Source organism: Thunnus maccoyii, chromosome 6 (assembly GCF_910596095.1).
Source record: "Thunnus maccoyii chromosome 6, fThuMac1.1, whole genome shotgun sequence".
NCBI classification, from domain to species: Eukaryota; Metazoa; Chordata; class Actinopteri; order Scombriformes; family Scombridae; genus Thunnus; species Thunnus maccoyii.
Window position 1 is genome coordinate 17,137,926 of NC_056538.1, and position 27,783 is coordinate 17,165,708.

At 39.1% G+C, this 27,783-nt stretch overlaps 2 protein-coding genes across 6 annotated transcripts; both read left to right on the plus strand.

Annotated features, from left to right (window-relative positions):
- Positions 1-937: 937 nt before the first annotated feature.
- Positions 938-6,352, plus strand: aipl1 (aryl hydrocarbon receptor interacting protein-like 1). Of its 3 annotated transcripts, none has more exons than XM_042414823.1 (6): positions 938-1,097; positions 2,784-2,963; positions 4,567-4,755; positions 4,951-5,127; positions 5,252-5,393; positions 5,871-6,352. In XM_042414823.1, the coding sequence occupies exons 1-6, from the start codon at positions 1,002-1,004 to the stop codon at positions 6,068-6,070; spliced, it is 984 nt and encodes a 327-aa protein (XP_042270757.1). In that variant the 5' UTR covers positions 938-1,001; the 3' UTR covers positions 6,071-6,352. The 3 variants fall into 3 exon arrangements, with proteins under 3 accessions (XP_042270757.1, XP_042270758.1, XP_042270759.1); XM_042414824.1 differs by having other exon boundaries at positions 2,808-2,963; XM_042414825.1 differs by having other exon boundaries at positions 2,847-2,963.
- Positions 6,353-9,076: 2,724 nt separating this feature from the next.
- On the plus strand, positions 9,077-26,960 carry trarg1a (trafficking regulator of GLUT4 (SLC2A4) 1a). 3 transcript variants are annotated; one of them, XR_006096433.1, is made up of 4 exons: positions 9,077-9,362; positions 9,649-10,064; positions 17,716-18,091; positions 24,003-24,078. XR_006096433.1 is itself a non-coding variant. In XM_042413313.1 (4 exons), the coding sequence occupies exons 1-4, from the start codon at positions 9,335-9,337 to the stop codon at positions 24,653-24,655; spliced, it is 582 nt and encodes a 193-aa protein (XP_042269247.1). In that variant the 5' UTR covers positions 9,077-9,334; the 3' UTR covers positions 24,656-26,960. The 3 variants fall into 3 exon arrangements, 1 of the variants encoding a protein (XP_042269247.1); XR_006096432.1 differs by lacking the exon at positions 24,003-24,078 and adding an exon at positions 18,221-18,490; XM_042413313.1 differs by lacking the exon at positions 17,716-18,091 and adding an exon at positions 24,645-26,960 and having other exon boundaries at positions 24,003-24,129.
- The last annotated feature ends 823 nt before the right edge of the window (positions 26,961-27,783 follow it).

The following is a 27,783-nucleotide window of genomic DNA, read 5'->3' on the forward strand; positions in this document are numbered from 1 at the left end:
TTGAATAGAGATAAGGTAGCAACCTTGCCTGATAATTCATGGTGAAATACCTATACTGCCATCTTGCTCCACAGGGGGAAACACAAAGCTGTAAAGTTATACAACTGTGAGCACTGCCAGGGTACAGTTATGGGGTTTTCTATTTGTGCAATTAGTACGGAATAAGGCATTAACACTGGGTAATGTTTGAGAATAATTGCCTCCTCAAACTGCTTGCAGACTTTGTTAGCAAACACGACAGGAGCCTTGGATTACTCACACACTCACTCACACACACACACACACACACACACACACACACACACATACACACACACTGCCCAGATGGGAGACAGATGTTTAATAGACAAGGTCAAGGAGTCCATACTGTAATTGTCTGCCCCGCCATTTCTCAGTATTCACTGCATTGTTCAGATCACCACATCCACATAAATCCAGGAAATTTCCTCTGGAATGGAAACCATGTCCTACTCTCACAGACCTATTTGTGTTCTTTTACTTTTGCTCTTTCTCTTGCTTTCTCTCTCACTCACTCACGCACGCACACACACACACACACACACACATGGTCTTCTGATACATTCAACAGATCTGGATTCTTCACCCACACAAACATACTTGCACTCCTAAGAAAACAAAACACCTTCATGTGAGGCATTTGTTGCTGATAGTAGCCATCCAAAGGCTTGTTCCACTCCACATTTCTCTCACTCTGAGGCTCTGTTTCTCCTCCTTTCTGGATGTTTCTGGAGGCTGACAACATTCAAAGAAAGTGCTGATGAAGACGGGTACGTGAAGCAACACAAAGACGATGAAACATAAGGAGAGGTGGAGAAGTTTCTAATCTCATTATCCCTACCTAAGCTAATCCAATACCTCCAAGACATCCATACCCTTTACACATGTTGTGCGCCACACATCACATGCTCAGACTTACTCATGAGATATATATGCATGACAATATAAGGTGATCAATATCTGTAAACAGAAAAAAGTCAGATATGCAGGATACGCTGCTGCTGAACACAGAGGGCATCAAAAAAACCATCCTGCATGGAGGGACTGGAGAAATCCCAAAATTCATCACTGGTGCAAAGGTACTGTAGGCCTTTATTTACTCTTTCTAATAAATCTACAACATCACTTTTTTATCATCTATACAGACAAAGTTGTGTGGGCCCACAGCTATTTAACTGTACAGCCTGTTTTCTACACATAAAATCAATCTAACTGGACAATATCACAAATAAATTGTATTGTATTCTATTTTTGGTCCTGTTTTGGACAACTTATACATCACAAAGCTAGTGTCAATATTCTAAATCTAATTAAAGGCACTATTGCAACTAAGTGCAATTAACATATGAACTTAATTATCATATTGTGCACAGCGCACAGCACACAGAGACTAAACAGGGCAGTTTTACAAATTATATTATATAGACTTTTAAACATGGCAGATGTGCTCTTATTTAATACTAATACTAATAAAGAATCAATTCAGCTGCACATTAAACTTGGAGTCTGTGTGTTGTGTCTGCTTATGTGTAGTCTATGTGCTGGACTTAAAGGAGCAATAAGTAAGTAAAACTGTTATTGGCCTGTTGAACTGTATGACCGTAGTCTGTGAAAGGGTTGTTGTTCAATATGGACAACTTCATTAATTGAGATTCATGGTTTTTCATTTTCTGGGCTTGCAACAATTTCTGCTTAAACAGGAAGAGTGACGTGAGGCAAATTAATGTTGTTGCAATTCTCACTGGCAGCCAGTTGAGGTTGATAAAGGACACAAATCACTCAATCCCCCTTTTAATGGGCACGATATTTCAGAGGTAAATCAATACACTTTGAGTTACTGAATGCACAAGGCGTGACAAACTTAGTCTAACCTGAAGAACACTGTTTTAAAATGTGTGTTGATTTGTTTTTTATTATTTATGAGGGAAAGCCTCCACTTCTGTGAGAGATAAACCTGTTTGACAATGAAACTATTCTATAATTTGAACAATAGCATGTCTGTGATGTTTTAGGAATTTCTAGCTTTGCCATTTCCCTGTTTACACCAGCTGGGTGAGGCTCATGACTTACGTGGCTTATTGAGTCTGTGTTTTTTTTTCTGAATATGGAAATCTACTTGGCACTCTTAACTGCTCCTGAAGTTTTAGTGTTTACAACTGATGACTGATGAGTCACTAAAGGTATTTGACATCATCCTAGGTTCATACCATCTTGACTTGTAGGGGTACCCTATATGAGGGCATAAAATATGGGCGAAGTAGGGAAAAGAGCCATTTTTGCACCACAGTGAACACTTGATTTCACTTTCCTTGGACGTTATACAAGCATGCAGCTTGGCATGTCTATCTTTCCTCCTGTCTGTCTGCCCTCTTAAATAACTGAGCGAAGTTGGTGACATAACAGCTTTGTTGAGACTGATGTTCATTTGTGTTCTGCAGACCCCTGTTTCAACAAAACACGTTACCGTCGTTAGTCAGTGAGTTTGGACTTGCAGCAACTCTTCCTTTTGCCATTTGATTTCATGGTATTTGAGATCATACAAGCACCAGATATTTGACTTCTTAAATGATAATGTCACCTGGAAATCTCTCATTAAAAAACAGTCATTGTCCATTTTTTTAAAAGTTGACACACACTCATAAGTATCTGCATTACTGATGAAGACATTTCCCCCACTATTTTTGTCCATACTGTATAGTTTAACAAACAAGCTTTAATTTTCCTCTCAGCATGGTTCTTCTCTCTTGTGGTTGTTTTTACTCCAGGTGACGTTTCACTTCCGCACCCAGTTGTGTGATGACGATCGTACGGTGATAGATGACAGCAAGGTGGTCGGGACGCCCATGGAGATGGTGATCGGCAACATGTTTAAACTGGACATCTGGGAGACCCTGCTGTCCTCTATGAGGATCGGTGAGGTGGCCGAGTTCTGGTGTGACACCATTGTGAGTGTTAAATGTTAAAAAGTGCTTGCTGCCTTGTGTGTTTCCCTGCTTACTTGCATGTTTGAGTTTAAGCACAGTAGATTATAGTCTGAATAGGACAAATCTGCTCTAAGTAGTGTGATTGTGCACTTCAGACAGCATGATGTCATACTGCAGATGTGGAAGTTATAGACGCTGCCTTCAATAATAAACAACAGAACAACACAACAACATGTTGCATGTTCTCAAGTTAGGGTAAACTTGAGAACAAGCCTAAACATAAAGCACAAGCAGATACCGCACACTTAGTTATGAAATAGAAAATGAACACAAGTAGCCAAATAAGACTCACTTATCTGAATCGAACTAAATTTTCTGCAAATTTTTTTTTTGTGTCTAATGTTGTGTCTTTGCGTGTTGTTTCTGTGTGACCTCTTCCAGTTATGAAAGCTGTTGCCCTATGCAGACACCTAATATATTGACATATAAAGTATGTCGCTATACCCAAGAGAAGACACAAACATATCTCCTTTAAGTATTTTGATATATGTGTATGTTATATAATCTATCATTCATTATGTCTGGTCTGTGCATGATTCTGTGTGTGTGTGAAACACTGTCAGAGACAGATGGGTTGAGGCATACTGTCATTAATCTGCAGCAGCCTCACTTTTCCCTAATCGGCTCTGATTCCTGCTGAATCAGCACTACTGACTCCCCTCCACTCTGATTAGATTTGATGGGGCTTAGAGCATTTATTCACTCCTCTGAACAACATGGCAGCTCCACATACTACCACTACTGGATATTTTGTGCAGTATCAGTGCGTACTCCCATCCAGTGGAGGGAAAACTTGCCATGTTAAACTGAGGAAACAGACTGGAGACTCAAAAAGACACTTAAAATACAATTAATTTCTAATCAGTTCAATGTAAAATGTGTTAGACTTCCTGTGTGTGGTCTATACAACCATGCTACCCTTGACAAGTTGGTAACAACAAAATTAAGTCTGTGTATAAAAGAAATATAGGTTTTGTTTTTGTTTCTACTGATTAAAACTATTAAATTGTAAAGATGTATTATTGTCTGTTATGTTTGGAATGATAGTGCTGCAACAAAATGTAAAAAATATTTTATAAATACTTAAATGAAATTTATAAGATCAGTAAAGATGAGGTTAGAGGTCACTGTGTAACTGTGCATTCAGTTTAAAGAAATCTTAAGTCCAAAAACATCCAAAAGATGTGCAATTTTTCACATTTTCATTTGGCATTTTCAGTTTCACAGTTACTTACAGTAGCAAACTTCACATAAAATAAAGAGGCATGCTCAGATTACAAGGTAGAAATGTTGCTCTTTGAGGGGCACAGTGACACCTTCAGGGGACAGACTGTAACAAGGGTGCAAGGTCAGGCTTAAAAAGGAAATCCCACCATAAAGTAGAATTTACATATTATTACATAAATCCCAGAGCTGAGAGAAATCACAAAACTGTGGGCCTCCTAAGATTGTGCAACAATCCTTTGGTGTTGAGTCTGGACTTTAGGCCATTCACAGAGACAAAACATTATAATGAAGCGATTCTGTTTTAATTTTGACCCTGATGATCCTCCTTCCTCTCCAGCACACCGGTATTTATCCAATAGTGGCCAAGAGCATGAGACGCATTGCAGAGGGAAAAGACCCAGTCGACTGGCATATCCATACATGCGGTATGGCCAACATGTTTGCCTACCATAGCCTTGGCTACGACGACCTGGATGAGCTGATGAAAGAACCAAAGCCCCTCTACTTTGTCCTGGAGCTGATCAGGGTGAGAAAGAGCAGAGACGAACACACGAGAGGAAGACATTTTTGTCAAATAGAAACTGCACTGGCAAAGAAAAAGTTAAAAAACGAGGAATAAAATCTACTTTGTGTAACACATGGATGAGGTTTAATATATCAGGACAAAATAAAATACTGTAACTTATGGAAACAAACTCCCATGTATGCACGTGTTTGACAGGTGCACCAACCCAGTGAGTACAACAGGGAGTCGTGGGCTCTGAGTGATGAGGAGAGGCTGAAGGTCGTGCCCGTGCTGCACGGTCAGGGAAACAAGCTGTATAAGTCGGGACGCTATCAAGAGGCCACGCAAAAATACAAGGAGGCCATCATCTGCATCAAGAACGTTCAGACCAAGGTGACTCAGTCAAATAAGTTGTCCAAAACAGATTATTATTTGCTTCTACAGAGCAGCATGTGCGGCATTTTACAAGATATGGATGTGAACTATAATAAACCTGACAAGAGTGTTTCCCTTGCAGGAGAAAGCATGGGACGTCCCATGGCTGAAGCTGGAGAAGATGGCCAACACCTTAACACTCAACTACTGCCAGTGTCTCCTGTGCATGGAGGAGTACTACGAGGTCATCGAGCACACCAGTGATATAATCAATCAGCACCCAGGTTGGGCACTGATAAAGTCTATAGGATGATGACGATGAATAGAAACTTATCGAAGCAGAAAAAGTTGCTAAATATACCACAACATTCCAGTCAGTCGATATGAGAATGTGAAATACAGTTATGCAGTGTAAGCATTACACCTCACAGTTTATTCAGCATTTAACAAGCAGGGTGTGTTTTCACAGTGTGTGCAAGTCTTTATGGTGGCTTTAAATGTGCCGTATGTTTCATGTGTCTATAAAAGTCCAACCCTATAAAGATCTGGTGCCTCTATTTCAGCTAACATGTGCAGTCTGTACTTGTATGTATTCATAGATGCACATGTGCATGTAACCGAGCAAATACTTCACTATAATCATTCAAATGTGTACTTTTGAAATCCCCAGAAATGCAGAACAGACATACTTTGTACTGTAGAGCAGCAGATGTCCTTCACATTAATATGTCCTGACAAACGTGTTTATATTTGTCCTCCAGGGGTAGTAAAGGCCTTCTACCTGCGTGGGAAGGCCCACATGGAGGTTTGGAATGAGGCGGAGGCTCGGCAGGACTTCAGCAGGGTGCTGGACCTCAACCCGGGCATGAAAAAAGCCGTCAAGAAGGACCTGGCTGTGCTTAACATGCGTATGGAAGAGAAGAACCAGGAGGATAAGAACAAGTACAAGGGCATGTTTTGAAGAAGCTGCTGCAAGATCGATTGCAGCTAAGGCTGGAGAATCAGTGTGGTGATGGGCTAAAGAAGAATCAAGTCGTTAAATATCACCATGCTTAGTTTTACCTTTAACCACCACACCTGACTCCCTGCATAGACTTCCACAAGGGCTGTGAGACACTCAGGAGTGTGAAAGACGTATGAACTTGTCTTTCTTTTCCCTCCAAACCATGGCCGAGTGCTGAACAAAGACAGAACCAGTGGTTTAGTAGTTTAGTAAGGCCCAAAGAGGTACCTAAATGCTAGGATTATGGATGCATCATATGTGTTTGTTTATGTGTGTGTGCTTTGTTTATGTAATATTTCATTGTCATGTAAATCATGTATCCATCGCTGATTTATTGCCACTAATAAAGTGCTGGAACAGCTTTGTTGGATTTTTGTGCTTAAATCCTCATTCACCCACCATCATTGTAGCTTTTTCCTAATGTCAAAGAGCTTAAGTAGTGGCTATCTTGAAGTCGCACTCCACTACAACATGTGTTTTTCTTCTTGTTCCTTCAGTTGGATGTTTGAGCTTCACTGTGCAGAATGATGTATGTGCAGAGTTTGACACTAGAAGGCTGTTTTCACTGCTGAAAGTGGAAAGTGAAAGAGCTCATTAAAAATCTGATTTTAAGGGGCAGGCCTACGAGCATGATTTGTGACATCACAACTAGTGGGCCAGTATGTAATTTACACAAGTATAATGTGGAAACTTAAAACCTCCAGTGCATATACACTGAGAATGGATTTTACAGTGAGGTAGGAGACATCTTGTGTCCAGCACCTAAACTTTTGAAATGAAAATATTTGCATATTCATAGATTCTGTATTTTTAATGAGGTAGAAGGAGAAGATGCCATTTTAAGGATTTTTAACGAGATAACTGAACATTTTTGTGGAAAAACATGTCAGACATAATTTATCATTCCAAGCAGAGGATTTTTATATGTCCTAAAACATGTCTAAAGGGGATCTTTACAACAGGAAGTCAGTTGTTTTTGTCTTGTAAGCTAACCATCCTTCCACAAGATGGGGCTCTGTTCACAATTATTCTTCTGTTTCAGCCTGAGCTCAACATGGATCCTGTTAAAAACCCTGTCAGAGAAATTATCCTGAGCCTAAGCAGCATTCCCATCTTCATGAGGAGTCTAGGGGCTCGTAAAAATAAATGATCTGGGCTGTTGTAGCTACTGCGTGTCTCTTTCCCATCTTTCCTTTCTTTAAAGTGCTTACTGTAGACTGTTTGTTACGAAGTGGTAAGAGATGAGAGAGAGAGATGGAAGGAAATGGAGGGAGTTTAATGAGAAGGGTGATTTATGACTAATACCTCTGGTTTTCAGGACAAAGAAATGCACTGAAGAACAAATTTGAATGCGCTTAGGTTTGCGCATTGGGAACAAATATTAGATCAATAGTGTTACATCACACTAAGAGCTCAGTTTCATTCAGGGAATCCCCACTCATTACTATCTGCACTGTTCACTAGTGCAGGTCACAGAGCAGTGTAGCAGTCACTCTGGGAAATAAGGCTGACGCTAATGCAATGGTCTAATGATGGGGGAAATCAATAGGAGCAGATCAAAGGCACAGAGGATGGCGATGAAACATTCAAGCTACCATCCAGCCCATTACAACGACCTTTACTAATGCAGCTCTTGCTTGCTGCTGAGTCTTGCCTGATCGGAGGCAAGTAAACAACTAAAAATGTGGTTGAATACTAGAACACTAATTAGAAACCATATGCAATTTATCTCAATGGAATTATATTTTCAGATCCAGTAAAACATTTTGTAAATCTACACACTTGGATTTCTTAAGTGTTTTCTAGAAAATTGACTCAGAGAGCTGATTTATGATGAGAATCAAGGCTACAGTAAATTCTGCATAGCAGCACAATCCGCTGCTGGCTTTCCTCCATAAACCACTGGTGCTGATGTTGAGAAGAGGAGAAGAAAGGGAGGAGGAGGAGGAGGAGGAGGAGGAGGAGAAGGAGGAGGAGGGGGAGTGATGGGGAGAGGGCTCCGCGCCAGACTGCCCTGCTCCAACATGAGATGCGTCAAGTTAGCCAGAGAAGGCTAAATTAGTACCGGAAGTAAGAAAATCTCGCCTTCAGAATGAATAATGTTTGATTTTGGAAGGAAGGAAGTGAATAAAGGAGAAGAAAAGACTGTTTCTTGCTTTCTTCTTTTTTTTTTACCTTTTCCTGTTCAATTTATTATTTGAATTATCTCATACTGTATATGTTGTTGTTTTTTTTAAAGAAAAACAATAAAACTGATTCATTTATCTTTTCACTAACATTACATTCACACTGATGTCCAAAGCAGTTTACTTTTTTGTATACTCGGATACAAGGAGCTATTTGGGGACACTTTGGCATGTGGACAGGAGGAGCCGGAGATTGAACCACCAAACCCAATTAAAGCCAAAGTGCTCCACTACAGGTAGGTAAAAGTGATGCAGCCAAATACAGGCTACGATGTCATTTTGAACACAGCAAAGGCCTGTTTTGTCACAGATGTCCTGAAAATGAGCACAAATGTGTGCTGTCACAAAAATAACCAAATATACAGTATGTAGTTTTAAAAGACACCCGTTCTAAGTGTTTATTTATTCATCTATATTAGTTAATCAATGGAAAATATAATTTGCACCTATGTCCATATTCAATTAATTGTGATTTTTTTCAGTAAAAACGCTTTATTTGTCTTGTGTGACAGTAGAGTGAATATCTCTTGGTTTTGAACTGCAGATGAAATAAAACTATTCTGAGCAATGAAACAATTAGTTGCAGCCCTAATTATGCAACTACATCCGCACTACTGAGCACATAATGCATCCAATCAGATAGACATCAGTAGGAACACAAGATCGACACTTTGATTTAATAAAAAAAATGGGCAAATGAGGCTTATATTTTATGTTTCCCCGCCGGAAGTGTGCTGTGCTCCCTCGGGTAACTTTACACTGGTCCCAAGTTGAGAACAGTCACTGTGATGCTGCAGACAGTGGAGGAGAGGAGGAGAAAGTGGCTCATTTCAAGGCATGCTTTAAGAGAGACGCTTCACCTTCATCCGTCTTCACTCCCAAAAGGAGAGAGGGAAAAAACGTTTAGGTTACTTTTCAATATTCAAACAGACTTAAAGGAAAGTGGTCTGGATCGAGCCGGGCGACAGGAGGTCCTCTGACTAATTTGCTGGTCCTCCTTGGATGTATCAGAGAGGAGGGGAGCTTTTCTTTGGAAATGATTCAAACGGCGGATGTGAAGGAAGGTGAAGGAAAGTGATTCAAGAATGTTTAGAGGAATCACGCTGCTTTCTTTTTCTCTCTGATTTTTTCTTTTCTTTTAATGCTTTATACAGTCACCTGTTAAATAATCACATTTTTCTCCATCAGCTGGTGATTACACTCCTGGTTGTTCAGTCAAAGTTGACAGATTAGTTGTAAAAACTTGCATTCAGCTGATAATGGATTTATCAGTGTCTTCTGACCTGTAATCAGTTCTAAACCAGTTTTTAAAAGAGTATTCCTTTTCTGATATAATTTGATATAACTGAGAGCTGAACATGGCCATCAACACGGACGCCGACTTCCAGAAGTCCAACTTGGGTGAGGGTGGAGGAGGCGCGCCGCCTTTGGACTCCCAGGAGACGGAGAAGCTGCTGGCGGTGACCACCGAGCCTGGAGTGAATGGGATGAAGATGTCCACCTCCTTCACGGTCAACATGGGCGGCGACAAGGACCTGGAGGCCGACCAGAATGGCCACAGCGTCGCCGTGAGATCGGGCTCCGCTGGGCAGCTGGCCGCCGCCGCCCCCCTCTCCCCGTCTAAGGCCAGTCTGAGTCGCTCCTCCACCGGGAACGCCACCGTGCAGGAGACCCCGAAGCCCAGGGATTACCTCATCCTGGTCATCATGTCCTGCTTCTTCCCCGTGTGGCCCGTCAGCATCGTCGCACTGGTGTACTCCATCATGGTGAGTATCAGTTTACTAAACTGTGTCTGCAGCTCAACAAAACTACAAATTAATCGATTATATAGGCTATAAATCTGGATCAAAAAGAGGAGCAGCAGTAATGAATGGAGCAGAAAATATGTTTTACCAAAGTGATAAATTAAGACAGATCACATGTTCACCTTTGAATGGCACCATCTGAGTGCTGACACAATTCCTGAGGGAAGTAAAAGCCCCGTAAATCTCAATCTGACATTAAAAATGTGACTCAATTGATGCAGAAATCAAACAGAAATTGATCCCAAAATGTCATTTAAAACCTCCAGACTTTGTTGAGCATTGAGCAAGTGTCAGAATTTGAAATGATGTATGATATTACCCTATTCTGCTTCATAAATGTCAAGTTTTTATAACTCACATGGACAAATGAGCAAAATGTCTTCCAGGCACTAAGCACGTCTTTCTCCAAGTTATATTTGGTTAATGTTTAGTCTCTCAGCACGCCATTTGTTTACATATCAATTTGAGAGAAGAATATCAAACTGCTTGGTAGGGGAATATTCATCCTGAATATATTAATTTATTTTTTTAGATTGATCAGTTACTGTCAATAAACTGAACAAATGGCGACTGCACATTGCAAGTAACCAGAACCAAAAATGACATCTCAAAATTAGTTATTTTGTCTAACCAGCAGTCCAATAATTCAAAGTTATTTGATTTACAATAATAATGAAAAACAGATAAAAGAAGCAAATCTTCATATTTGAGAAGCTGAAACAGCAAATGTGTTGTTTCTGGATTAATCACTTAATGATTTATCCATTATCAAAATAGATGTTGAACTGTGCCATGATATTTTAATGTTCAATCCCACTGATGCCTGAAATTGCGTTCTTTGAAGGTTAGATTTATTTAACATTCAGAAAAAAAGGTTTTAAAAAAAGCATTTACACCAATACCATCAAAACAAGAAAAGGTCTCAGATGCAATCAACTTCAGCACGCTGCTTCATCTGAATATGAATACCCCTCCATTCTTTTCTAGCGTTCTGTAGCAAATCTCTGTAGCAAGTGTGGTGCATTTGCCACTGTGATCCCTGATAAACTCATGAATACAATCGTGAATTCACTGGTACACTCACGCACGCACACACATAGAGCCCAGTGCCTCATCAGCTTTCCCTGTGCTGAGGCTTTAAATGATCTCAGGTCTGCTGCTGCCCATCACCTGCTGGTTATCCTGGTTTAGAGGCGCTGACACTTGATTAATCCTCTCACAGAGAGTTCAGGGATGCTGGAAACATTGATACAAGATACAACTCAACACTCAAGCCACCACATATGCGACTGTTGTATGCCAGCGTCAATAAGTGTTTTCTGAGAGTACAATACTTCCAATATTTCATTCCACCCCAACTGTCCACATTCATACAGCGCATGTAATTGTGTGTATAATCCATGTTGAGGATTCTTTATGGATCTAAACTGAAATCTGAAGCTTTCATGTTGTCACCTAGTGAGAGGTCTGCAGCAAGTAGCTGTGTAAGGCTGTGAGAGATTGTACTTTATCCGAACCAGCCAGTGCACAATTTGTAGAAAGTCACAGATATCAAAGTGAGACACTGCTGGGCTTATGCTTGATTTTGATTTGTAAAAATATAAACACGATGTGAAGCTCATCACTGGTTAGGCTGTGACCTGTCAAGACAATCAACAAATCACTGTAGCAGAGAAATATGTTTTGTCTTTGACAATATTTCATTACATAGATTAATATAGTGATGATATATTAAAGTAGGCGGCATATCATTGATTGTGACCCTTGCATCGCTTTGATACAAGTATCCTATTATTAAAAACCTTTATTATTTTTTTCTTAAGACATACAGCATGCAGTATGCCACTGACACTGCAGCAAAACTGACAACATATTCATAAAGAGTGACTGCCAGCCTGTACATTTTTATCTTAACAGCTCCACATTTTGTCTTCACGTCATGCTGAACTCTTAAATTCTGCTCGAAGCTTCTACAGAAACTCCTAAAAAAAAAAAAAAAGCTGTAGGAGGAATGTGATTATTTCACTGTCACAGCCAATTAGCATTGTACATGTCAGTATGACCATCCACCCATCCTGCTGATTCTGACTCTCCTACATCAAGGTAGACTGATGTAGGAGCAAACGTGAACAGTTGAGCATCGAAATTCACGTCAATATCTGAAATTTAAAAAAAAAATTAAAAAAAAGAGCGAGGTTTGATGGATTATAAATTGCGAATGCAAGTGGCTCAATATTTATTTCGGTTTGGTAATTACAGACATAACTTTGGGCCCAGTGATCAATAACTGTATTTGTCAACTTGCTCCTCACACACAAACTTACAGTAATGTGGGACAGCAGGACTTTATTTCTTAAACCTCCGACTTTCAATTTGTAATTGTCTTAATCTTCAGTGCACAACAGGACCAGTGACATTAATCCGGGCGCTGTGGCATGCTTGTGGCCTAAGATATTGAAACTGTGCATCAAGGTCAAATCCCCTGCTGAAACATACTAAAGCATGCAATGATTTCATGTCAGTGAGTACACATGAACTACAAACTCCATCAAGGGGAGTGTGCTTCAGTCCAGGTCAGAGCTGTGTATAATGGACAGCATAAGAGTGTGGTAAACACTTCAGAAGCAGCAATAGCAATACAGAATTGAATTTTGATGCACCTTTTTAAGCACTTGTATTCAAGACATCTTCAGTCAGGAATTAACTGAGCCATTAACACAAAGGCTGAGCGCTGGTGGACAGCTAGAGTACATGAGTGATGAATAAAATATGACATCCCTGGAGCAATCACTCTTTTCTTCTTGGAAACAATGGTAGTATTTGAAAAACCTATAAGCTAGTCTTACCTTTTTTAAAAATGATTTAAAGTTGATTTATGTATCTGACAAAATATAAGAACAAAGCTAAGAAAAAGCTGCAGCTAAGAATGAGGCAGATAATAGGTGAGTATTCAAATTTTGGATGTTGTTGTCATGATATATGTAGTTACAGTCATAGCCGAAGAAACTCGCAAACAATGCTGGCAGAAGAGCTGGAAACCACGTGATATTATTTAGGTTTTAGAATTTACTTCAAATCCCAAAAGCATTCACTACACTATAATAACTGCAAACTGCAAAGTGAAGGCTGCAAGCTGCATATTATAGAGAAAAATCACTTTTTGCATCTGGCAAGATAAAACCAAGCTAAGTATCATGTTATGTGTGTGAGCCGGAAACAACAGCAGAGAAGGCGATCTACTGTAACTGAGCAGCACAGATAAATTTGTCTTTTGACAGTCCTTTAGTTTGTCTTTAACGCCACCAGTAGTAACTCTGTTGTATCAGGACTTTAACTCTTAAGGTAGTTGGCCGATGGCAGCTTTGTTGCTCTTGGCACGAGCATTTTCAGCGCACTTTACTTCTGACATTGTGCAGCAGCCAACACTCAAAAGAAACAAGGCAAAGGCAATGCAGTAAACCCATTAGTTCTGTAATATCACTCTTGTGGGCACTACACACCTAAGGGAATATCAGGCAGTATCCGCGAGACAGCCTGTACTTCCCTGAGCCATCATCATGAACCCACTGACATTCACAAGTCAGCCGCTTGCTAATGGCACGGAGAGCGTGTGTATGTGTGTATGCGGGTGTGTCTGTGTGTAGGAATGAGAGAGAGAGAGGCTTTGACAGAGGGCAGAAGAAAGGAAGGTGAAGGAGGGAGAAACTAGAGCTGGCCACTAACTCAATAGAAGGCAAGAGAAGTCAATTTAGTTTCTGTGCAGAGGGCAGATTGGAGCATTTAGCCAGCTCTGTGGCAGTGATCAACATCCTCTCTCTTTCCTAAGGGTATGGACCTTTCCCTACTGGATACGGGCCTGGCAGAGAAGATCAAAACATCATACACTACAAGGGCAGATGGGTGTGAGAGAGACAGCAAATGGCTATAAAGTAGTTCCTATCACTGGATTAAAAAGAAATTGAATCAGATACCACAGTGATGTTAGATAAGTGCAAGTGAGTCAGAGCAGGAAAAACAGAGGTTTACGACGCTCGCTGTGAACAAATGAATCAAAAGTAATGTGGTTGATACCACACAAAACCCCAGAGTTCAAACTCACTGCTGAGTGCTAATAGTCTCCCTGCTCATGTGAAATGGATACTTCTGGAAAGTTGGATTAGGAAAAAAAAAAGATAGTGGCTCAACTGCTGTTCAGATGTTATAATGAGAAGGAGTCAGAGGAAACAGCCCAGACACTTGAAACCTGAAAACAAGATAAAAGAAAAAGAAAGTAAAAGGAAACATAATCAGTAGTTTGATATATCACAGTAGGAGCAGGGTTCAGTTCCCAATACATACCAAGAGGTTTTCTACCACTTACGAATGTTGATCTGTGTCTGCTGGACAGACAACTGATGATTACACTTTTGTAATAACACAAAAAAGGTTATTGTGTGTCAACGTGGCCAAAAAAATCAATTAATGCAGCTTTTACTCTAAACAAACGTCTTTAAAATGCCTATGTCTACCTACAAAATGACCTGAACAGTTCATACGAACATATGATCCTTTTATGGTGGTGACATAATCTTCATGAAGTCATTTATGTCCACAGTTCACAAGCATCACAGTATGAAAAATACAGCAAGCAAAGACCAATGTAACAATACTGTCTCCTCATGTAACAGTGAGGAGACAGTATCCATGTTTCAATCTTGTAAACGATCAAAATGAACTATAATTAAGTACAATCTGTGGAGGCCTTATTTAGCCTTGTAAAAGAGTCAGCATCTTTCTGCACTAGCAGATGGTGCATTGCTAACAAAAGGACTGCCAAAAGTTACATCCATCATCATCCACCACCACTTCCAGCAGCAGGACCACCTAAAAGCCATCTTCCAGCTGGCTGCCGCCACAGATCTCTGACAGATGCTTTGGTGGTGAAGGCTTGCGGCTGGCAAACGCAGAAGATGTGCAGCCAATTATGGGGATTGGAGAGGCAGGGGTAATAGGTTTTTACTGCCCGGACCGGCCTAGCCCAGTAATGGGACGGCCCAAACTGCAGGAGCGTTATTGCACACTCTGCAGATTTGCCTGTGAAATATGGACTCGCAATGCTGCACTTGATGAATGTATGTGTGCGTGTGTGCGTGTGTGTGTGTGTGTGTGTGTGTGTGTGTGTGTGTGTGTAGGTAAATGACTTGTTATTAGCAATCTAGTACTGCAGACATGCATGGAGGGAGAGCACTTAATACTGTTGTTTCCAATTATATGAAGCCTATCAGAATCCTTCAGAGAAAACACCAGACTGCTCATATTAGAACAGAAAACAGACCTTATTTATCATTTGCAATGTTAAACCTGTGCAAGTAATGATATTATCATGCTACAGTGCAGGGGGGGGGGGCATTCGTCAGCCATTTTGATTTTTCTAATACTAGCACCGAGAACTAAAGAAGTCAGAAATCTTCAAATCCTACAAGTAGAGGCTTTAACATTAATGGTGAATGACTATTGAATAGTATCTGAACATGTTCAATAATGTTCAATATACAAATAACATTGTTACTCCAGTGATTTAACAGTGATTAAAGGATAGGTTGACAAATTTTTTAAGTCTGTCTTCAAACAACCGTCAGGGACCCAAATGAACATTGAAACAGGTTTTGCTCGCTGTAATCATTCCTCCTTTTCATACTGACTATTACAAGATCCTTTGCCAAGGCGCTTTCAATGTAAGTGATGGGGGACAAAATCCACTGTCCTCATTTTGAGCAAAAATGGATTAGTCTGAAAGTAATATGCGGCTTCAGCGGTCTGAGTTAGTCAGATAAAGTGGATATCTTCCACATTTACAGTCTTTAGCGAAAAAAAAATCCCTCTTTGTATCTCGACAAAATGTTTTCCTGGAAGGATCATAATAAAAAGAGGAAATTTGGCACCAAAATGACTTTGAAAGATATTGCCTTGATTTGACACAGTTGGATGGCTCATATTAGCTTCAAATAAACCTTTAAATACGTTTTTGCACAGAAGGAGAACTGTGGATTTTGTCCCCCATCACTTACATTGGAAGTGCATTAGGAAAGGATCTCTTCAGTATTAACAGGAATGATTACAGCAAGCAAAATGTGTGTCAGTGTTCGTTTGGGCACCTGAGTATTGTTTTAGGACAGACTTAAAAAATTGTGAAAGAAATATGAATCTCATTGTCTCTGCTGACTGTCTGAGTTTTCCTGTACTGCCACCATGAGGTTCACATTTGTGAATTTGAGTGAATGTCTTTACAACTATTAGATTAGATATTACTATAGATTGCCACATAACATTTGATACAGACATTCATGTCCCCATCAGGATGAAATGAAATAATTTTGGTTATCTGACATTTCATGTAGTGCCAAAAAAATGATTAATTTGTCCAACACTTTGGTTTATTACTAAATACCTGCAAAACATTGACATTCACATTAGCTGTACTTTGTGTTTAACGCTAGTTAGAAAATGATTCAGATGGTGAACATAGTAAACATTTTACCTGCTAGACGTAATGTTAGCATAATGACGTTTGCTTTTAGCAAGTACAGCCACACAGAGCTGCTAGTGTTCAAACTTTTAGTGTTAAAAGTTCACAAGTCTGACTCAGATTTATAATTTCATTGTTTGTATCATTACATTTATCCACACTTAGCTTCACATCACATTGAAGTAGTAAAGAGCTATACATTAATTTAATATTGTACCTAGACTTTTGTTGTCTGCTCAACTCCTCTGATGGATCTGACCAAACTTTCTCCTAATTGCTAATTAGTGCTTTGTTTTCATGTATCAGTCAGATACCTGTTTAGTTACAGATGTGTTTGCCACATTCTGGACAGGATAGCCAGCATGTTATAGAAGTACTGTGTAATGATAATCTAATTTTGTTTTGACATTACTATTAGCAGCATGTTCTGTTAAGCTTAATAACAGTGAAACTATGAAATGTATTTAAATAAGCCTGTCTGACAGTGGTTCACTTATTACTGATGTGCTAAATTGGAATAAGGTGTACACCATTATGGCGTCGTGTTTTTGTGGTGGCTTATTTCAACTGTGTTTCCAGTTCACAAGCTAACCAAGATATAAAGACAATTAAAATTCATGAGCTGTAGCAGCAGCTAGAATGCATTTTATAGCTCCGAGAATGAGAGCGGTGCCATCATAGGTCTGACAGATTTGATCATCTGACTGCGTTGAGTGGTTTGCAATTTTAATGGAGATTGTAGTGTAACAAGACAGAGTCTAAAAGCCCTGCTAGCGGCCCCTCGAGGCTGTGATACACCTTACATCCAACTAGACCAAAGTGTTTAGAACAAACCAACTGAGGGACTCTCTCTTTTGCTGCATAACAATGACTACAATTACTGAAGTATAAATTGTCCTTGAATTTTGAAAAATGTATTTAAAGGTATTCTCAGCTAAAAAGTAAAATCAGTAGAAAAAGGTTAACATACTTTAAAGAGGGCCGAAAAGCTTGAGCAAAAAATGAATGTTTTATAGGAAATAACGGGTGTAAATGTGAACAAAATGGCCAGTCTCACAGACATACAGTAACTACACACCACCTTCTTGTTGTGTCCCTCTCCACCAGGCTGCTGCCGGCTCTTCATTATTAATGACAAGAGAGAAAGGGAGCACTTACTAACATCCTAGCCTCCACCTTCCTCTGCTGAACAGCCACATGAACTGGAGAGTGAGAGAGTATGTGTGCATGTTTGTGTGTGTATGTGTGCCTGTGTGTGAGGCTGGTGTGTGTACACTCATAGCACAATGAACAGTGGACAAGACACTTTGAGGGTAGAATTTCCCATTCAGAAAACAAATATGACCAGGCTTACTCTCGCTGTGAATCAATATAGACATTCACCAGCCAAGTGAAGGGTGCCTCCCACTAACCAAACACACACACACACACACACACACACACAGTTAATCTCCTGCAGCCCCTGAGGCTACTGTCAAACAAGGTGGGTGTTTTTATTTATTTTTTTTTTTTTTCTTATGATGGATTTTTTTTTAATCTGCCCTATTTTCATTAATCTTTTTTTTCATTCTCTAAACAAGCACAAGCTAAATAGGCTGTGTTTTTTTCAAAGGGGCTTCCATTGATTTAAGGTGCTGATGTTGCTTTTCGCTGTGATGTGAGTCCAGATCAATAAAGGCTCCTCTGGGACTGTGTTTGTACCACAGCTTCACATTGCACTACTGGAAGTGAGTGTGTCGCCATGTGTGAGGTAGAGAAATCTCTTATTTTACTGTCAAGAGCCCAGATTGACACCTGCATTGATTTAACTTTTGTGAAAGTCACACTGAAATTGTACTAAAACCTATTTGATACCTTTTAACTGATTTTTTTTATTCTTCAAATTGGCCCTACAGTTAAAATTATTTCAATCAAATTTCTTATCTTTGTCTTTCAAAAACATTGTGATTTTAACAAGTATAAAGCCTAAGATCATATTTAAGATATGTGTCAAAAATAAATAGATAATAATAGAAGTTACAAAAACATAAAACCAGATTGCAAAAATGATCAGTATACTTATTGTTCATTTAAAAATTGTTGTCTGCTCAGCAGCACCTAGTTCAGTGTATCATCTTGGAGTTTTACTGTCACCACCCACATGCCCCAAGTGCATTGTGGGTCCTGACTATTCCAGAGACAGCCTGGAGACAGAGAGGCTCATGGGAATGAGAGGTTGAGGTAACTTGTGGGAGAGCAGAGAAGATAGAGGGAGGGCACTTTCTCTCTGCAGTGTAATCTTATCTTATACTAAGGCAACCCCAGCTCTGTGCTGTATCCTCAGCCAGGACTGACTGAGTGGGGCAAGAAGAAATATTTCCTAGTTATTATGGTAAATGTATGTGAAAGTAATATTTGAAGCATGAAAGGCATTGTTTTGGATTAGTTGTCAGTTATCAATACACATATGAATGAAATGTGTCAAAAGTTGGGTGAGAATACTGCTGGAAGCCCAGTACTGCTGTTAAATGTTAAACTCCTACAGTGGGTATCAGGCTGTGTTGTCATAAATCTACTGGGCCCTCTTGAAAGGTGACTTAATGTATCTTTAAATTGCCTTTGAATCCCACTCTAACTGAAACAGTGAACAGATACTCGTCAGCTTTACCTGGCCTTCTATGTACATCATATCTGCTTAAGCTGACCTACATTGGCTGCTCCCACTGGCTTGAAAGGCAGTTTCATCTGTTTGCCATGTCCTGCTCAGTAGTGCAGCCAGCATACCTGATTATCGAGTCTAGTCTCCCAAATAGTCACTAGTTATATTAGAATGTTTTCTACACAGTTCTCTGACCCGATACGTGTTTACACTGTCTTTCAATCAGCTGCTTAATTGAGTCTTATGTCTTCTATCTTCTTTGGCTAAGCTACAGTGGCTGACCCAACTAGCTCGATAGGCAATTTCATCTCAATGCCATATCGTCACTGTTTACTCAGCGACCCCTCTGGCACGAGAGACTTTTCATGACCTCAGCCACATTGTTTTGGAAATGAAAACAAAGTTTTTGCCCACTGATACCCAAATACTCATCTCTTCCTCTCTCTCCATCTTGCTCTGTTAGCTACTACGGCCCACAAACGGTGAAGTGTGGTTTTATATGACCGATGTGGCTAGCTACTCACCCAAAGTCACATTTGATTGGACGAACTTTTGTAAATGCCATTTGAAACTGTTTACAGAAAGAGAAAAGACAAATAAATGAACAATTAACACAGGGACACAGGATTAAAACTGGGAAAATGTATCTTTCATTTCATGGGGCCTTCTTTAAGGAGAAAAGTGACCTACAAAAACATAGCTGAATAATTCAATATAGGTGAGGGGAGGGAGAGGCCCATTTCCTGCTTTACTGCACATGCTGTGGCTTCTGATTTGAAAAGACATGTTCAGCACCGCGGACAGCTCCTGAACTTTTCATCAGGTTGAAAAAGTAAAGGGCAGTGCCAACACAGGCACACATTCATGACCTTATTGCATGTGTGGTTTGGAACTAGGTTCGTTAGCGCTGGTACATGTAACCCTTCACCTTTCTCTTTACTGTAACACTCTATTTTACAAAGTACAAGTGACATTTTTCTAATACTGCGTTCCCTCTGTGTTTGACCTCTGAACAGTATCAGTTCACTGGGGCACAGACGTAAAAAGTAGTTACAGTGAAAGCACCCCACAGGGATGCTGACCTACTCTGCTTAGTGTGTATTGACCCCCAAGCAGCTCTGGATTAGTGATTGGACACTGCATTGAGATGATCTCACTGCTGCATTTACGAAAACTTCCCTGTCGTTATGCATTACCCCGCTACACTACAGATACACTGCTGATGTGAAAGGGTGTTAAGCTATCATGTGGTGCTTAAATGTTCATCATCAGAGGCTCAATGAATGCCATGCTGATGTCATCAACACCATCCTGCAGTGCTTTCACGCTGCCTGATGGATGCATGGAGTCACACAACCAGAGTGAGACAGCTGTTGTTGTTCCTTCTCTCACTAAATCCTGTCATTCGTGTGAAGTACTGAAAGAAACACAACTCTGTTTTGGTAGAAGTTGTGGAGTCTTTTATCATTGTCTTTTAGCACCAATGATACACTCAGTTAACTAACTATAGACTTTCTGATGCTGTGCATGTTTCCTGTTGGCCAATTTTAAACTGTTTTGTTTAGAGATGAATTGATTAGTCAATTAAACCGAATAAAAACAAATCTACAGAAAAATCGTCAACTATTTTGATGATCTGTTTAAGTAATTCATCAAGTAAAAATGCCAAACATAAACATTCTCTGGTTCTAGCCTCTCAATTGTGAGGATTTGCTGCTTTCCGTGTTTTAAATCACTGTATATTGACTAAATAAGTTATATGAACACATAAGCTTGGACTCTGGGAATTTGTGACGTGATTTTTCACAATTTTCTGACATTTTATAGACTAAATTATTAATTGAGTAATCATAAAAATAACAGATAGATTAATCAATAATGAAAATAGACCAGGCATCCTTTGTATGTATGTATGTTTTCTATACTTTCATACAGTACACTCACTTATATACTATTTAATAAAGTACTTACATAAGGACAATACTGAAAAAGAAAACATGACAATTATGGATCAAACCTTTGTTTACGACAGAATATTGATATTTATATAAATGATATATTTATTTGATGATCTTTAACATAGTCAGATGTCAGTGTGTGTGTGTGTGTGTGTGTGTGTGTAAATGTATCAGCCAGCATGTAAGATGCCTTGTGCTTTCAAATAATGCCTAAATGTTCCCTTACTATTGATTCTTGTGCGGTTCTGTGAGTGTCAGTGCACACATGTACATCATGTGGCATCTTTATAGAAGCATCACAAATTAAAATCAGCCCAAATTAAAGGCAAACCAAAGCTGATGAGAGGATAGCGACATCAGCCGCATGTGATTTGTTGTTTGGGGACTCTCACACAAGAAAGCAATGCACGGGGATTGAGGATTCCCATCCGTCATGCCTCACACACATACACATAAATCATCCTGTCACCATATCTGCAGCATACACAAAGCAATATGCATACAACATTAAGTTGATCTACAACCCCTTCACAGTGCTGCCTGCACCCACTCCATCCAATTGGCTCTGCAAGTCACATCCTTTAACCAATCCCACCCTGCCAATCTGAAATAGACAATTTCACTGTTTACAGCTGGCAATCAAATATTGTTCAAATTTTACTTTATGGGACTCTACGGCACCCAGTTGACAAGTCAACATTCATGTACTGCATGTGAGTCACCACTTTAAAACAACTCGGCTGTCGATTAACAGAAAACCACCCGATAAATATTTTAGAGCAGAGTGCTGCTGGAGAGGGAACTTTCTCAGGGTTATATATATAGAGCCCACTGTATTCACTCTTACTGTAGTTTCTGTGCTGTATCTGCACAGCAGGTATCCTCAACATGAGTTTAAACTGTAAATCATCCCTGCAGTTTGTGCCATTACCCTTATCTTCAAAGGCAACCTCAACTCTTCAGCTGAAGTTGCCTTTTCTGAATGCTCTTCTCTTACATTTTTATTGTCTGTCTTGGAAATATAAAGGTTTTCTTTGTTGCTAGATGCTTGTATTGATGAATTGAAGCTCACTCTGGAGTTGCACTCTTTGAAAGTCACTGTGGAGAGGCACAGTGATGTAAAATGTAAATATGAATGTCGCAACAGACTCAACTGGATAAGATGGAGATGGTGAGCCAGACATGATGCAGGTTTACTTTTATTAACTGTCAAAAACTGGAGCTCATGTGGATGTAAAAATACAAAAATGAATGGCTTGAATAAAGATAATTATTGTATTAATAGTATTCATTTACCTTTTAGTCGAGTATCTCTTTAATGTTTTTTATTCAGTGATCTTTCTTTGTTGTTCTTATAGATGTGGTGCCATATTTTATGATCATATATAAAAGAAGGCTGATATTTAGCAGTTAATTCTAACATTTGCTAATTTCAGTAGCTCCACAGACTGTATACAGTCTATGCTTACTAGTAGTCTATTCAGTCATAAACAGCAGTATGAAGAAATTAAACTTTTGTTCTGTTGGTGGCACTAGAGTAAAAGTCAAAGGATCACCAAATTTATTAGAATTTATCCTTTAGGGAGCTTGAATATCTGTAGCTGATTTCACAACAATCTATCCAACAACTGAGATATTTTAAAAAATAAAGCTATTTCACTCAAAACCAAAAATGTCAGCCTCTTAGTGGGATCACAAAAGTCAGTAGGATTCATCCTTTGAGGAACATAAATATCTGTATGAGACTTTAAGGTAAATCCAGAGATATTTCATCTGGACCAAAGCGGTGGACCAACCAACCGATATTGCCAGTCACTTGCATGCACTTGTGTGGCTTGTAATGAAAGCATTTCTATATGTTAACAGTTAAAGTCATAAAGTCACAACATTAATTCAATAAAATCCAATGAATCTGAGAATGTTTGTGTTTTTCCTGTCTGTCTTTCCGACCGACACTGGAGAACAGCTGCTGAACTCTTAGAAACAGTCATCTCTCAATTCAGTCAGTTTAACTAATTTTAATTTTTGTTTTTAATGATCAACACTTTATTTGGTTTTTAAACAGACATAACAACCTTTAAACAGAAACAGAGAGAAGAACTTAAATATTATTTAAAAAAGGGTAAATCAATTGCAAATAAAAAGGCTGTTACCATATTGTGAAAGGTTTCAAGGGCTTTTTATGTGACTGAGGTATCGGTTCCATTTCAGACTAGATCTATCAACCTGATTATTAATCCTAAACAACATTTCTCATAAGCTGAGAGAACCATACATGTGCTGAAGGTAAATCAACAGATTCCCACTCTTTAACAATGATCTTCCTACCCAACATAATTGCTGTGTGAATCCAGAATCCATTGCGTAGAATCATTTTCCTTTCCGTATCAGTAAAAGTCTGATTTAGGTCGACCTCTCAGGTCTTTTTTAGACTTGAGGCCTGTAGAACATGAACATGAGGGTTAAGATGCCCGACCTAATGGTGTCGTTGTGGCTGGAGGATCGGAACAGGAATTTCATTTCTTCAGATCTTTTCTTTGACTATTCCTACAAATTCTACTGTAGTTGTATTTTTCATTTACATTTTTAATACATCTGTAATTCTCAAGCCCCAAACTCTCTGGGAAAATGTAACCACCGTCATTTAAGAGTAAATTCCAAGGAAAGATTTTGTGTTAGCAGGGAAATGAGGATGTTTACATCATACATTAACACCTCATCTGTGTCTTGTGCTATAGCTTGAAAAGATCATCAAAATGTTTTTCTTGGTAATACCATGTACTTTCATGTGTCTCCAGTCCAGAAACAGTCTCCAGGCGGGGGATATGGACGGGGCCAGGAGGCTGGGTCGACTGGCTCGTCTGCTCAGTATCGTCTCCATCGTCCTAGGTGTGGTCATCATCACAGTCTACATCTCATTTGCAGGTAAAGAAACAAGACAAGCAGGATCAAATACAACATACAGTTATGTAAATTTTGAAAAATTATACATGATGTTTGTGATCATTTCTTATATTTACTTTTTCTAGTACTATAGCTGTAAAATATCTTTCCTGTTTACAGTAAAGCTTATGAATATGGAGCCTAAATATGATGTACGATATATGTACACACACACACATAGTGCTTTAACAACAAGTGTTCAACAACAAAGAATGCCTACTGCATTACGATTACAGGGTGATAAATGACACCATCCACACAAGCACGAGATGTGTGTTTTTCTATGTCCAAACTCAGCACATTTCCAAGCCGTGTGTGTGTGCGTAGATTGATTTAACACTGCAGCGATTGTAGTGGGCTGACTGTGCAGCACGGGCGGTTGCCCTAGAGCTACACCAGTCAAAATAAAGAATTTGATGGTGAGTTTAACCTGTCTTTGTGCCTGATCTGTCTTTCTCTGACGATGCCACCCCTCTCTCCTCTTTATTCCTTTCTAGCATCAAAGTGACACAGAGGACCTGGGGGAGAAAAATGAACCGTGAAAGCCAAACCACGGATGCAACAAAAAAAAAAAAAGCCCGTTCCAAAACAAAAGATGAAATGCAATTCCTAACTTTATGCCATATTGTAATTACATCATGACCACCTTCCGAAAGCAAAAAATGGGCATCCAATGAGAGTGGGTGCTGCAGCAAATAAACTAATAAAAACTCAGAGAAAAAAATCATTCAGAGATGCATGCATTAGAATCCAGTAACATTTGCTTGACAAAAATAATGAAAAACCTGATGTAAAATTGTTCAGGTTAAAACAGAGGGAAAAGAAAATGCAGATTTGTATGTATTCAGGAGAACTCTTTTTGGAATAAAGGACTTCTTGAGATGAAGAGGATGATCCCTGCGTGAGGACAGAATGAGACTTTTTCTATGTCTGGGATGGGGCTTGTTTCAAAAACGGATTTTGGATTTGGACTTCAAACTTTGGACAGCTGCATATAATCCTCATATATTCCTTACCAAGCCTCCTGCATTCAAAGCATATACAGCTACAAATATATTTGAAATATGGATATATTAATATATATATATATATATACATATATATATATATATAGATGTACATTTTATAAAATGTTTGTATGCCAAGTGGTGCTGGGTTTGTTAAGGCTGTCACAACGGCTGTTTTGTCGGCACTTGGATTATCGGTGGATATTCAAGGGTTTGTGAAAGGGGGCAGGGAACACATTTTCAATTTTTGTTATTTATTATGATTTTTATGAACTAAAAAAAAAAAGAGACCACTGCATGCCTGAATGTAGAACCAAATTCCTGCCTTTGTTTCGACTGTTATTAGTTGTCTCTTTTCTTATCATGGAGTCAGAGAGGCAAACAGGTTTGCACATGGAAGAGCGATTTGTGTACATTACGTGTGAAGTCCAGCCACTGAAGAATGTGTGAGGACTGAGATTTAACCCTCTAACACCCCCAATGTCTCCAAGACCTCTTTTACCTTGTTTTGTGTTGGTAGAGACTGACACGCATGCAAAACCTGCCACCAATGACTTATTTTCCAATCAGTTCCTCTGATCCTTTTCCACCAAACCTTAGTGGCTGCCACTTCTCAGTTTTGTCTTTGATCCTTCATCTTGTACCCTTAAACTCCATTTTACATTTCACCTTTTACTACCTTTCTACACCTGTTTTCCATTACCATTCCTAAATTGTGATACATTGACTGTTAAATGCCATTGTTTCACTGAATGTTTTTTTCCGCTCCTTGTATCGGTATGAAATGTATTTATATGGGAAAATATATATGCAATATGTACGCATGCTATGGGCTTCAGGCTTATACACATTTATTTTTTTGTAAATGAACAGGCCTATGAGTTTGACTGAGTAGCAAACAGCATTTAAAGACTGTTTCTTGGAGATCTAAGCACAGCAGATTGTCTGTGTTCATCACTTTATCAGAGAAGTCACTGTATTATGTCCACTGTGGCTACACTGTTGTATTGACACATTACAGGCTTATGCTACAAGCACATGCAGAATCACTGTAAGACCATGTCACATTCGTTTAAATCCATAACTTTTCTTTCATCTTTAATGCTTACATTTTCAATTTTTGCAATTTAAATCAGGAATCATTTGGACCAAGTCCTTTTAAGATAAAAATAAAAAGTGATACCCACAGAATTTTCTTAAATTTTACTTATTTAAGGGCTGATATGTTAGTGAAACAAGGAAAACAATAGCTATGAAATATCTAAATAAAGATTAAATTAATCAGACTATGCAGCTAATTCCTGAGATTACCAGGCTTGACTGACTCTGCCAAGTCCTAAAATGAAAATGAAGTTTAAGGCTGACCAACTGTGATCTGTTTTATCAATTACATTCCATCGGTAAAGATCGGTAAAGATTTCCCGTTAACTACCATGAGGAGATGTTACATTATGCCTGAAATTAGAGTGTGTCATTTCTGATGGTCACAACAAAGCCCTGGTAATGTGTGCTACTGTTCTACTGTTATTCTCTAATATTCCATTTTTTCATCTCTGATATGATGGTCGGGAGCTAAATGTTTAGTCTAAGCACTGTTCTGTCAGTAAAACAGTTAAAAACCTTCATTTCATTCTTATATGCGACTGTGTTTCTTTTCCAGTATACTGTATGCGCCAGTTTTCATCTCTGTGGTGTACATTTTGCATGTCTGGAATAAACGTTACCATGCATGGTCTGAGTTTTGCCTTTGATGATGACAGCAGGTAACGATATGAAATTAGTTTAGAGGACAGAACAAGGCTAAGAGTCTACAGCCATGCTCGCAGATACTTGAAGCTAAATGCTAAAGTCAAATGACCACAATGACAATACTACATTAACATGCTGATGTTTAGCAAGTATGATTTTACCATGTTTTCTTATTGTGTTAGCATGCTAACATTAGCTAATTAGCACTAAACAGCTGAGGCTGATGGGAATATCTTATCAGTAATAAACCAACATACCAGACAAAGTACAAGTCTGAGTTTAAGGCGTGTACTTGTGAGCATGATTTGTGACATCACAACCGTTTTGGAGCCAAACGTGGTCCGGTATGCAACTTATACTTAGTGTGATATGGACACTTGAAGCCTCCAGTACACAAACACTGAGAATGGACTTTACAGTGAAGTAGGAGCCATCTTGCATTCAGCAGTTAAACTTCTGAAATGAATAATATTTGCATATTCATATATTCTGGATTTTTCAATGAAGGAGAAGAGAAGATGTCGTTTTTAAGGAACTAATTGAACATTTTAGTGGATAAACCACATCAGACACAAATTATTAGTCAAAGCAGAGCATTTTTATCTGTCTTGAAACCTGTCTGCAGTAGGTCTTCAAAAATCTGCTGAGATTGTTTCTGAGAGATGTTCATTCAACACTATGACCATAAAACATAGCTGCAGTATTATTATACCGGGCTATGCTACACTGTACAGCTGTTGCTTTTATTATATCTAAACTGTGTACATAAAGCAGGTTCTTATATATGATTGTGTCTCAGAGCACACAAACACCATTTATCATGGCCGTCACAACTACGGACTATAGATGGAAAGATTTTGCACTTTTAAAGCCAGCTCGC

What these genes read in the sequence shown, in the direction of transcription:
- aipl1 (XM_042414823.1), top strand. Translation starts at nt 1,002, where the DNA reads ATGCAGGATACGCTGCTGCTGAACACAGAGGGCATCAAAAAAACCATC. An exon ending in AATTCATCACTGGTGCAAAG is followed by an intron (nt 1,098 to 2,783) that starts GTACTGTAGGCC and finishes TTTTTACTCCAG; the next exon opens with GTGACGTTTCACTTCCGCAC. An exon ending in TATAATCAATCAGCACCCAG is followed by an intron (nt 5,394 to 5,870) that starts GTTGGGCACTGA and finishes TTTGTCCTCCAG; the next exon opens with GGGTAGTAAAGGCCTTCTAC.
- trarg1a (XM_042413313.1), top strand. Translation starts at nt 9,335, where the DNA reads ATGATTCAAACGGCGGATGTGAAGGAAG. An exon ending in AACGGCGGATGTGAAGGAAG is followed by an intron (nt 9,363 to 9,648) that starts GTGAAGGAAAGT and finishes GATATAACTGAG; the next exon opens with AGCTGAACATGGCCATCAAC. An exon ending in CACTGGTGTACTCCATCATG is followed by an intron (nt 10,065 to 24,002) that starts GTGAGTATCAGT and finishes ATGTGTCTCCAG; the next exon opens with TCCAGAAACAGTCTCCAGGC.